The sequence below is a fragment of the Dendrobium catenatum genome, unplaced genomic scaffold, assembly GCF_001605985.2.
Source record: "Dendrobium catenatum unplaced genomic scaffold, ASM160598v2 fragScaff_scaffold_1516, whole genome shotgun sequence".
Lineage (NCBI taxonomy): Eukaryota > Viridiplantae > Streptophyta > Magnoliopsida > Asparagales > Orchidaceae > Dendrobium > Dendrobium catenatum.
In genome coordinates, this window is record NW_021319978.1 from 186,706 (window position 1) to 199,409 (window position 12,704).

Consider the following 12,704-nt stretch of genomic DNA (forward strand, 5'->3'; position numbering starts at 1 on the left):
TGAATGAAAAGCAGTTGTTTCCCCGCAAGCGGGTACTTATGAATATCCCGATCTCGTCGCATGCGTCGCACCGGGTTCCCATCCCACCATGCTAGAGAAAAGCTTGTATAGGCGGTTTGCCGGTTCGACACGCACGTCGAGAACAGGATTTTAGGTGATCACCCGATTCGTTGAAAACACCGCGACAAACTTCCTCCCACCACGCTAGAGAAAAGCGTGTATAGGTGGTCGTTTGGTCGCGTTGCAAGCATCGAAAGCGGGATCTCGAAGTTTTAGAGTTTAGAAAGGTTATACCTGCGCGGGGTTGTAGAGGTTGGCACGTGGATCGAGGAAGGAAGAGAGGTATTCTCTTTAATTCAATTATAATTAATTAAAAAAATTATAAATAATTATAATTAATTATTAATTAAATATAATTAAACTAGTTAATTATAATTAATTATAGTTAATAATAATCAATTAGAGAAATTAGATATAATTAATTTAAAATTAATTATAATTAGTAACAAATCATGATTATTTGTAATTAATAGTAGTTAATTATAAATAATCATAAATAATTATTAATTAAGATAAAACATAATAATTAAATATAATTAATTAAAATTAATCATAATTAATAATTAATCATAATTATTTATAATTAATGGTGATTAATTATAAACAATTATAAATAATTTTTAATTAAGATTAAAAATAATTAAATATAATTAATTGAAAATAATCTTAATTAATAATAATTTTTTTTATTATTTATGATTAACAACAAATAATTATTAATAATCATAATTAATTAGATGGGATTTAAGCAGGATTTGAACAAAAATTTGGACAAAATCTATCACAAATCTTATTAACAGAGAGTTAAACTCTCTGTTTAAACGATTCGGCTGAAGAGGCGCACGACAGGGAGATAGCTACCTTCACAGCAAGCTCCCGTCTCTCCTTCCGATCAAAATGGAAGAACTTCCGATCCAAACAGGAGGGAACAACGTCGGAGGGAGGCAGAGGTGTCGGGTGAGCTAGGGCTCCAAACAGGTAGGTGGAATGCTCCCTCCTCTCTTTCTCTCTCTCTCTTTCTGCGGCTTGGGGTCGATACAGTGACGGGAAAGGAGGGAGGAGGGAGGAGCTGTGGTCGGGAGCAGAGAGGGATCGGGCGTGAGGTTGAGAGGCGTCGGTTGTGTGGAAGCAGCGACGGAAGCAGGGGTTTCTGCGTGTGGAGTCGAGCGTAGAGAGCAGTGGGAAGAAGTCGAGAGAGTAGCGAATGGGAGAAGCAGAATGTTCGGCTTCGTTTTATAGAGGCGAACGGGGCTCGATCGAGGAGAGGATCGCAGAATTCGCGCAGGATTCCCGGGACGGCGCCGACTGCACAGCGATTCGGCGGGATTTCGGGCAGGATTTGTGGAGGATTTCCTGGAACCAACGGTTGCAAGGTTTGCACGCTAGATTTCTTCTTCCTTTCTTTTTTTGTTTTTTATACATAGGTTAACATATAGGTAAATTTACATAGAACGGTTTGATAAAGCTTGATATGAAAATGTCTTGCATCTTAACGGCTAACGGTTGTTTAAGTACTAGAGGCAATGTTTGATAAATGCCAAGTTGAAAACCTGTTCCGGAGGAAGAGTTTCTCTTGGTGAGTTCCATCATGTTGATTTCATTCTAATTTGGTGAGTAGTTTTAGGCGATTTGGTGATTATATCATTTTTATCGATGACTTGTGAATTTGTATAAGTATATCCTTTTTCTTGGCAACTTAAGGTTTGGGCCAATTTCAGCATGCCCAAAGGCAAGATGATAGACAACTTGACAAAAATAGTTCTTGGGATGAGTTAAAGATTTCAATGAATTTGGTTTAAGTGTTGATGATTTGCTTAGTGATGGTGAAATAGATGGGGATATTATTAGTAGAATTCAAGTTGGATGGTTGAAGTGGAGGAATGCATTGGGCTTATTGAGTGATAGAAAAGTATCCCTCAAACCTATGGGGAAATTCTATAAGAAGGTGGTGAGACCTACAATGCTTTATGGCGCAGAATGTTGGCCATTAAAAGAGAATCATGATATTTAAGTTAAGTGTTGCAGAAATGAGGATGCTTAGGTAGCTGAGTGGCTTTACTCTTAGAGATAGGATACAAAACGAGCATATATGTGAAAAGGTGGGAGTAGCTCCAATGGCAGATAAGATTAGAGATAGTCACCTTAGATGGTTTGGTCATATAAAACGATGGCCTTCCTATGACCCGGTTAGGAGAGTAGATGTAGTAGATTTGGCTTATGTTAAGAAAGGTAGAGGTAGACCTTAGAAGACTTGGTTAGAAAATATTAGAAATGATATTTCTTTATTAGATTTAAATGAAAATTTATCTCTTAGCAGGGCACAACAGAGAAAAATGATTGATGTAGCTGACCCCACATAGTGGGATAAAGACTTGAGGTTGTTGTTGTTGTTGATAATTATTTGCTGAATTTACTTCATGTTAGTTTTATGACTTTAATGACTCGACTTAGATGACATTGAATGTACAATCTATATATCACCGAAATCAGCTGACATATAGAGTTTATTGAATTAGTATGCAATCTTTTTTTTTTTTTTTTTTATTTGTTGTGTATGTCAGCATAGCAAATAACTAACATTTCTTGATAAAAAGATAAACATCATACAGTGAAACAAACAGTCTCTTAGGGATGTTAACGGATTGATTGATTCATTTTGTCCATTAATTCAGTTTTATCCTTTTTGGTTCCTTCAGTTGTGTTTAAACTGTAAATTTAAACAATTTAATGAAGGTGAAAGGGAAGGCAATTACAACCACCTCAAAGGCTACCACAACAACTACTACAGCAGTTAAGGTCAAATCTGCAAAAAAAGTCTATACTCTGCCTGGGCAGAAGTATGATCTTCCTGAAGAGGTCTTCTATTGTCGATTACATAGCTATTTCTTGCAAATTTAATTTCTATAGGTAGTAAATACATTGTGAAAGCTTTCATCTTATATGAGAAGTCTATTGCTATTCACAGAGAGAGCCATTGAGGATATTCTATGAATTATTGTCAAAGCAGATTCCAACAAGTGAGATGGCCGAATTTTGGTATGTTTTGGTATACTGGCATGAATTTTTATCTTCCCTTAATTGTGTGACTACTCAATGCAAAATTTCATATGCTTGTTTTAATGATATTTATGCTATTACAGACCTGCCATTGTGTCTGAAGAACTTGATTTTTTTTTTGTGCAATGTGCGATCTAATACCAGGACCATTATTATGAATGGTTGATTAACCTACATATAACCGGTTCAGAGCTTTAAGATATTTATTTGTAGAGCCCACAAATGCCTTCACGAATGAACACGAACATCATTTCTTGTTGTCTTGGATTAGTTTTTCCATTATTTCTGCTATCCCTTCATGAAGGGCATCAAATGAATAAAAAAAAAAAAACTACCACTGTAATCTATTTTTTTAGAAACTAAAGGCATTCCTATTAATAAAAAGGATTAGCATAGGAAATAATACCCGATGCCACACATCATGATAGATTTGAGCATCTTCCAAACAACACTGACTACATCTGTGCTAGACTAAGCATGTATGCTAGATGAATCTTATTTAAACTATAGTAAGCATTGCCATATGTTTGAACTAGTTCTATGTTTTAATAAAAGTATCCCAAGTAAAAAAAAATGAAAGAAATATAAGAAAACTACATACTAGGCTGGTTTTCTTCTTAGAATTTATGATGTGTTTTTAGATGAAATTGAACTCATAAACAGTTAGCTGTTTTAAATTGCCAAATAAATGTGGAGGAATATAATCACATGTCGATTACTTCTGTTCATCATCATCATCTCGATCACATGACTTCATTTAAGTAGGGAATTTTTGAAGACTTCCTAGCGACTAACGAAATTGACTAAAGAATAATTTGAAGAACTCGGTAGAGAAACCACACCATTAGCAACATCAACATCAACATACCCTTCAATGATGCGATTATGTCCACAATGCTGATCTTTAATTATCAAATTTGCATTATTTTTAGTCAATATTACTTTTAAAAGTGTTCTCAGCTAAATAAATTTAGATCCTTCCAATTTGACATCCATTATTGGGCTAGTTTATGATTTCTATTTTTGAACAAGGAAATAGAAGGAGCAATTCCACTAACAATCACGTAGGGAGGAGAATGATAGTTCATTGGAATGGCTAACTTTATCATAGTTGATGCATCAAAATGACTTGAAACAACTATTTGGCTGACAATTTAACAAGTTTGAAGCAGTAGTGTTAATGTATCATGTTGTGAATTTCTCGATGAGAGGATGGACATTAACTTTTTATAGAAATTGTTGCAATCTCGGGCATATTATCTAAAAGGTTGTTGGAAGCATTTAGGAAGAGGTCATGCAACTCAAGGTTTAGAGAGGGGCTAGACTCGAGATCTCTTAAGTAGTAGAGGAATAGCCATCTCAGAATATGACCAAACTCACGCTCTTAGAATCAGCTTGTTAGTTAATATAGAGAATAAATATGAACTCTTCAATACCCTCCACTCCAAGTCTGAAACCATGCTAGAAGTAAACATCAATGTTGCTTGTTACAGAATTAATATTAATAAGTCAGCAATGATATGCAAGCAAAGAATTCAGCTAGTTGTAGCAATTCCAACTGAACCCATTCATTGGGATGTCTAATATCTATTGTATGTCAGTTTCATCTGGGAATTGTAGTGCCCAAAATGGATTTCTAATATGGTAATGATACAAAAATCAATTCGAAAATGGAGAATGTGTGTGAATGTCACTAATTTGAACTTAGCTTACGCAACTGATAACTATTCACTTCCAAGAATTGATGCATTTGTCAACTTAGCATTTGGCATAAAATATAAAAAATTAAAAAATAAAAATAATAAATAAAAAAACTTAGCACTTGGCTTCTCTATGATGAGCTCTTAAAATCTTCTCTAGTTATTATCAGATAAAAATACATCATATTGATTGCGAGAACTTTTTTTTTTTTTTTTTTATAATTGACAATAAATTGTACTGCTACAACATCTTATCGTTTGGGTTGAAGAATGTTAGGGCAACATATTAGAGAATGAAAGATTGTGTGTTTAAAGAGAAGAAATGATGGAATACTGATGCTTATTTGAGAAACTATTATGAAAAAGGAAATAACATATATTCTGAATCTGCAAAAGATACTCACAACTTTAAAGACCATTGTATACTTTATCCAGGAATCATTCTCAAAAGCTCTCGTCCTTTATTTGGAACTCATCAAGGATTGTCTGGGTACTTTGATATCTGTAAGTTAGTTAAATGTTTTCATTTTTCATCATTCACTTATTTAGTATTGTTATGTAAGTTTACTTGTAAAACTCGAATGTAGCCTTCCCCGTAACATTAGACCTCGACATAAACTTATAAATAGAGGGTAAAAGAATGAGTCTCACAATCAATTTATATTCTGATATCAATTTGTTCTTTTCTGACACCAATCTAGTGTGATTCTCAATGCATCTCTCTCTAAACTCTCTTTCTCTCTTACGCTTAGTTTTTACTTGTCAGCAAGGTCTTTATGTCACTCAGATAAATTTGAATCTAATACTCCTACTCTTCCTTTAATACATTTCCTTAATTTTGCCACATTCATTTCAGCATTCTCTAAGAATAACTTAACTATCAATGACTTTTTTACCCCTAACACACTAATTCATATAGTTAGCCCATATTTTTCTTTGTTGAATATTTAAGAGAATCAAGTCATAGAATTTTTTGGTAACATAATAATGACACGTGTTTTTTGACTCGTATTTTGACTCTTTATTTGGTTTATGCTGTCTTCTTTTGTGATATAGGGTAAAATTGGATATGTTTAGAAGGAAATTTTGGGCAGCTTTTTACGATTTTTTCTAATGATTTGCTTTGGAAATGCTTCTTGTGGGAGTACATACTAGAAATTGTGACTGAGAAGATAAAATTTTGCATCCTGGTATCAATAAAAAGTTGAAAAACATAAGCCAAGTATCCTGGTATAGAATTTTGCATTCATGATTGTGCCTTTTTTTTCAATGAAAATAGGGCTATAAAAAAAAAGCAAGTTATTCATGTTCATCCCGATAATTAGGACGAATTTCATTAATTTTTATAAATTCATTTATTTAATAAGACAAATATGAATAATATTCTGCTCAATTGTGTTCTGCTCGATAGTAGTTCGAATATATATGTGTGGTGATATGAATATTCTACAATTTATATATCATTTTTAAGTAAACTTTATATTTGTAAACAGCTTGTTGTTGGCCTTGGTAATTATAAAAGTGGAACAAGTAAAAATTTTGACTGCTTCATTACACCATAATGAAAGGTGGGGCCATGTCCTACATTATAAAGTGTAAATTCTCAAGTAATTTGCCAATACTACTACATTAGCATAGCATATGTTTTTATTCGTAATACCAAATTAATTACATTTGACCTTCATTTAGTTGCAAAAATACTGATGAATTAAGATGTGATAGTAACATGAAGATAACAAGTATTCAACAATAACCACAGTGACTATTTCACCTCTCTTCTTGGTAACCACTGCATCTCTGTTAGGCAAATGTTATTTCTTAAGTTCGATTATAATGCCCTGTGGTGTACTTAACTGGATTAGATAATTAGTGGTTCCACAAGGTACCATAGTTGTTTTTTTTTTTTTCATGTTGAGTCAGTCTTAAGCTGTCCTTAAGATTAAGGCTTTGTTTGGGAATATTTTGTTTTGACTAAAGCAAGCTTCAAACCTTGCATCAGGTGTTGGGTTATTTTGAAGTCAAAATTCGCATGGAGTTTGTTAATGTAAATTAACCAGCCATTTATCTGGTTCAGCTGTTCGGCCTTCTTTTGTTCAACATGAAGCATTTGAAAGAGCTAAAAAATGATACGACTTTTTGAAGATATAGAAATGTTTAGATAAAACATATTTTATATCTTAAAATATAATTTTACTTTTATTGAATATTAAATCAATTGATTTGTGTGATTCTTGGGAGTCACCAGCGGAGCAGCAGCGGCGGTGGCCGTTACTGTCCGGAGTTGGTGACCAGATGACAGGAGGCGGTCAACAGTGGTGGTCACTATATGTAAAAATTGTCTATATCTTTTTTTAATGAATCATTTTATTGAAACCAATGATGTATGAATATTGTGTGCACTTGTTGCTTGAGATAAAAGATTTTCTGACTACTGCCCAAAGACAATATATGTTATGGAATTTTTCCATTGACACACAGGATGATGGAACATGGCATGCTGTCTCCTGATAGAGCCAAGAAGGCATACGAAAGAAAGCAAAGGAAGCAACATCAGCTGCGAACAGGAACTCCAATTAAATCTCAAAAGTCTGACAGGCCAGAAAGCTCCAAGTCGCAACTATCGAAGAACAGCGACTCAAAAGCAAAGAAAAGAGTCGATTATAGTGACAGTGATGATGAAATCATCATAAAACACAAGAGGTCAAAATTTTAATCGAATATATCATTCACATAAACGTTCGCATTCTTACTTTATGGTTGCCAAAGGCATGTAACTTATGAGCATTTGATCTTGTGGGAGCAATTTACTTATTTATTTGTTAGGTAAGAAACATGATGTTCAACCAGTACTCGACAGCAATAAAACACTAATTGAACTCGTTTTTTATAACCCAGTATTATCTGTCATTCTTCTACCTGTTATTTTAATAGCAGATAACATTAGAAGGTACGTGCATAAGAAAAGAAGCCTTCGATTTAAACTATTTAAGTGGTATGCATGAATATGAAATTTGTAACATAAAATAGGGGTATTTACACATGATGAAATAGTTATGTATGCATATATTTAACACCTAAATATTTATATATCACATAGTGTCTTAATTAGACAAATAGTTTTATGAAAAAAATGTATTTTCTTCAAAAATAATAAATTTTGGTGGCATCTTTTATGTTAATTGGAGAATTAAGTATTGAATATATAAATAATAAGTATGTAAATGTATAAAAATTTTGTGATATGCATAAAAAATCTCCTATATTCTTCTAAATCACAGAAATTTCAGTTTGACTGGCAAAGCACACAAAATCATGACGAGTTAAACTTCTCTGATGCATTACATGAAGACAAATTACATGAATTTTTGAAGAAATTGGATGCAAAACATTTCCCTCAAATTAGTCCTGATATGAAATTTACAAGATCATTCTAGGAAGGAAGAATTTGCAAAAGAAAATTACTAAACAATTTAAACTCATGCTTTCATTTGGGATGACTTTTTCATTGCTTTTTAAAAAAAACATTTTAAATTTTTTACACTAAAAAATTGCTTTAATAAGCAGTAAGAAAGTCATCTCAAACTAAGCCTAAAAATGAATAAGAGGCTGCATTATATGTACAAGTGTTACATTGTCTTTTTTACTCAAAATAATAGCTTGAACAGATATATATATATATATATATATGACAGAAGAATGAACAGGTTAAAGTACAGTTTCCACACTTTGTTAAGGCTTTTCTAAATCATACGCAGGTTCACCGAGTTCGTTGTACTCAGCTCCATATCCTCATCTTTGAAACTAAACCTGATGGCCATCATCAAGAGGCTCCACAGCAGGAGTGTAATATGTTGGGATTTTTGACCTCATGAGAAAATCTGAAGTTACTTTGCTTACATAACGAGGATTTTGAACTAAAACCAGCAATGGATCAACGGAGCTTTTGAACTGTGCTGGATGAGAAGTTGGCTGAAAATATGCAACACGCGGTCAACATATAATGCCAGCATTAGGTAAAAGCGGTTGACAGGACTTTTTCTAAAATGTTCGTGAATTAAATAGAGTACAGTTTAGGTAACTTACCACACCAAACTGCCAGTCTCTAGACGCCAGATCATTGAAATCAGCAGCGTCCATTTCCTAAATGAACAAAAATTATAACAGAAACCTAACATTTTAGTCAATTTGCCTTAACATAAATTAATAAAATGCTGAATTTATCCAAAACAAATTTGTTTATGGTCATTAAAGCTGATTCCTGGTTGAAATGTTTTATAACATAAATAGAATCTATAACGTTTTTTCCCAAAATTTCTATAATATGGCAAATATGCTAACTTGCTAAGTAGTAGAACAGTATGCCAATTAGCCATCAGCATAAGTTTAAACATTGACAATATAATCCTTTATCTTATAGCCCACTAATCTATGCAAAAACACTACTGTTTAAATGCACATGCTTTTAATATTGATTATATTGGTCCTAAGTCTGGATGTAAAAAATTGAAGAAAAATAATAATATAATAAAAAAAATTTTAGGCCCCCCCTAGAGATATTTTCTGGCTCCGCCACTGTTTATCAATATATGATTCATGGCTCTGTGCTAATCTGAAAGTCCACTTCAACTTTAATAGGAAAGGTTTGAAGCTCAATATATTTTAATTTATATAAGATAAGGTTGCCTTCAAGTAAAAAATAGAGTATTATAAATTATAATTAGTCTACAATTTCAATATAGCAATATAAATAAACATTAAAACTAAGCATTCATTTGCGACAGTTTTTTTATTGTTTTCTAAAACGATTTTTTAGTACAAAAATTTTTGTATTAGAAAGCTATTTTAGAAAGCAGCAAAAAAGCTGTCTCAAATGAAGGTTAAATGTACTATTGAGGTTGGACCTCATTCAACAGTTAATGAAAACAATTGATATTGATAAAGGATAGGTACCATACGATGCTATACACGGGGGGCAGTTTCATCTCCCATTTGGACTTCATGGTAGGCATAACAGAGAAATGGGATGATGCTCCTAATGCGCTGAAAGTCCACCTGAACAGAAGTTGAAGTAATTATGCCAGAGTAACTATGCAAGTTCAAAAGCATCATAAAGAACCTATCGTAAGGAAAACCCAAATAATCATAAAATTTCTCTGTTTCTATGATTTTGGAAAATAATTATCAACGAATAACTCTCAGTTGAAAAGAAAAAGTTAATAGATGCCTTTGACCATAGATATTAGAGAATAGAGCGCTCAAAGGAAGCAACAAGCATACCCAATGTAAAGGAAAATGCAGAATTGTGCAGATTCCCGAACTAATAAACGTAACCAGTAATTATTTGGTGCTTCGGCAACATTAACATAGACCTGAATCTTAAGGTTTTAGTATTGCTTGAAGACTTTCAAAATCATTAAAAATAATGATGAAAACTAAGCATTTCTTACCAGAAATTCAACAACAGCTAAAATTTGCATTGTGCCTTGGAACTTCCTGATTAGTTGAAAAGTTTCAATATCAACAGTACAGCATCAAAATAATCAAGGAAAAAAAAACTTCTTGGATATTGAAAATTTGCTGCACTAAATTTATACCACATACTTGAACATAGTGTACTTCATGCGCAGAGTATTGTGCATGCTTTGAACATTCTCATACTCTATAGAATTTAACTGTTCCCGCAAAACTAGGAGATTTTGAGAAATGCGGCGAAAGATCAAATAAAAAGATAGAAAATAGTTGAACAGAGCAAATACCTGCAAATAACATCAAGTCCAATCTATAAGAAAGTGGTGAAACAACAAGAAATAGTCAAACAAATAATTAATTGCAATGAGCTTTACTAATAGTCTTATAAAAATGGAGATTAAACAGATGAAGAGGTTGTTGGTGCTAGAAGTAGAAAACGGACAGAGTAGCAACTTACTGTGAAGTAAGGAATGGCAGCTTTGTAGCCAACAAGAGTCAAATATAGACCACAACCAAATGCCGCAGTCAAGCGCCGTTCAAAAACAGAAAGACGCTCATACATGATGCAGTAACCATGTGATATAAGCATAAACGACATAAATGATGCTGTTTGGAAGAGTATACCAGTTACATAGACTCCAAAAGACATCCACAAAGAACAGATCTGAAGTTTAGTGCACGAATACCTGCATGAGGCATTAATTACAGAATTCTGATAACAAGGAAGCAATTTAAATAGCATTAAGGAAAATTATGCTTTGATTTTTTTCAGTTACTGAAAATTATGTATATATATATATATATATATATATATATCCGTTCTCAATATATATATTCCTGCTTTCAGATGTTAAAAGAACTTGCATGTTTCAAGTTATAAGAACAAAATTATGCTAGAAACCCGTCGAGAGTAGCTACAGTGTAAACTCTGATTAATCATTATATGTAACAACTTTTACTTGATCAATACAATATCAACGAAAATATTAAATATATCAAATAAAAATGATAACAAAGAATATGAACCTTATTTAATGGCATCTGTGAACACCGATCAACTTTGTTTAATTCGAACCAAAAAAAAATTAGCATATTGTTGTTCAGTCATAAAAAATTTCTAGGGATATTTTGTGCACTAATTGGGGGTTTGGCACCTCTGACCCACCAGTCTATTGAGTACAAACCAAGCCCGGGCTCAAATCAAGATACAATAATTTGAAAGAATCCACTATTCATCATCATTAGCCTTTTAGCACATACCTGGTCCAGTAGATTCAGCCGGAGAATATCGTTACGTATAAAAGCTAAAAAAATTTGTTTCCATAATATGATTGAAAATTCCTTTTTCTATTTACAGTATGAAACTAAATTCATTGATCATTGCCTGCATGACTGTTAATCTTTTAGTGTGTTACCAATCAACAAGTTAATCAGCATAATGGTTTCCGAACTTCTATGAAAACGCGGGACTAATTTAAATCAAAATTAATGAAACGAGAGAACAATTAATGCATCAAGCAACTCAAGTATCGACTAACATTCACTCCAGGAAGCTACTCACCAAAATGAAAAGGATAATCCTAGCTGCACGGCCTTGATCAGAGGAACAGCCGCCATAACACATTGCAGATTGTTGATCTGAAACAAGAAAAGAGCCATAAAAATCCAAGCTAATCATTTTGACCAAAATCACTCCCTAGAATCTATAGCGCAAGAAATGAGCTAGGGAAAAAAAATAAACCAAAAACTTCTGCAATACAAATTACCAAACAATTTATGCTACAAAAGGTAATCATTCAGGTGCCAATCACGTATCACTGTCAAAATCTAACCTAAGATATATGTTCGGAAAGGAGGTTACGAACCTGAAAATGCCGATTTCTCCAAGTGTTGACAGCCCAGGAGACTGTAAAGAAGCACCAAATCGCCAGAAATCCAAGATATAGCGATGGGAGAGACCGATAAGATTCATCCAAGGCTGTGTTTCGGAGGTGGAAGACACTCGCAGTATTCGAGTTCGAGGAAGAAGGAGAGGCTTCCATTTTCAACTTTTTCGACCAAAAACTGGAATGAGGGGGGAGAGAGAGAGAGAGAGAGAGGGGGGGGGCTGGCGTCGCTGGACGGAGGGATTTGAAGGAAGCCGAGCCACCTCTGGGATGATGTTCCCTTTGGGAATTAAATAGGTGGGACTATTTCTGCTTCCAGTGAAACTTGGCTGTACTACCCTCGTAGCAGGTTGCTCATGTTGGGTTAAAACAATTTTTTTTCAAAAGGATGAGCGGCTTAACAGAATCTTTAAATTTATTTTAAAATCAATATGCAAAGAGTTCCAATGCAGTAAACATAAATTTTATTTTTCTGAATTCTAATTTTTTTAATATATATATATATATATATATATATATATATATATATATA

General features: G+C 33.3%; 2 protein-coding genes across 4 annotated transcripts in view; one reads left to right on the top strand and one right to left on the bottom strand.

Annotated features, from left to right (window-relative positions):
• The window catches only part of LOC110114727, a 16,602-nt gene extending 8,891 nt beyond the window's left edge, over nucleotides 1-7,711 (top strand). For 2 of the 3 annotated variants that reach the window (XM_020847704.2, XM_028700409.1), the window contains 3 exons: nucleotides 2,794-2,916; nucleotides 3,026-3,096; nucleotides 7,296-7,711. In XM_020847704.2, coding sequence (XP_020703363.1) covers nucleotides 2,794-2,916; nucleotides 3,026-3,096; nucleotides 7,296-7,530 — 429 coding nt within the window. In that variant the 3' untranslated portion in view covers nucleotides 7,531-7,711. Of the gene's footprint in view, nucleotides 1-2,793; nucleotides 2,917-3,025; nucleotides 3,097-5,252; nucleotides 5,322-7,295 lie in introns of all 3 variants that reach the window. The other variant, XM_020847706.2, reaches the window with a different exon arrangement.
• A 740-nt stretch (nucleotides 7,712-8,451) lies between these two features.
• On the bottom strand, nucleotides 8,452-12,398 carry LOC110114729. The gene is made up of 9 exons (XM_020847708.2): nucleotides 12,152-12,398; nucleotides 11,848-11,924; nucleotides 10,744-10,972; nucleotides 10,419-10,573; nucleotides 10,265-10,310; nucleotides 10,095-10,186; nucleotides 9,773-9,869; nucleotides 8,901-8,957; nucleotides 8,452-8,786 (listed from the first exon to the last, which is right to left on the bottom strand). The coding sequence occupies exons 1-9, from the start codon at nucleotides 12,326-12,328 to the stop codon at nucleotides 8,619-8,621; spliced, it is 1,098 nt and encodes a 365-aa protein (XP_020703367.1). The 5' UTR covers nucleotides 12,329-12,398; the 3' UTR covers nucleotides 8,452-8,618.
• Nucleotides 12,399-12,704: the final 306 nt, after the last annotated feature.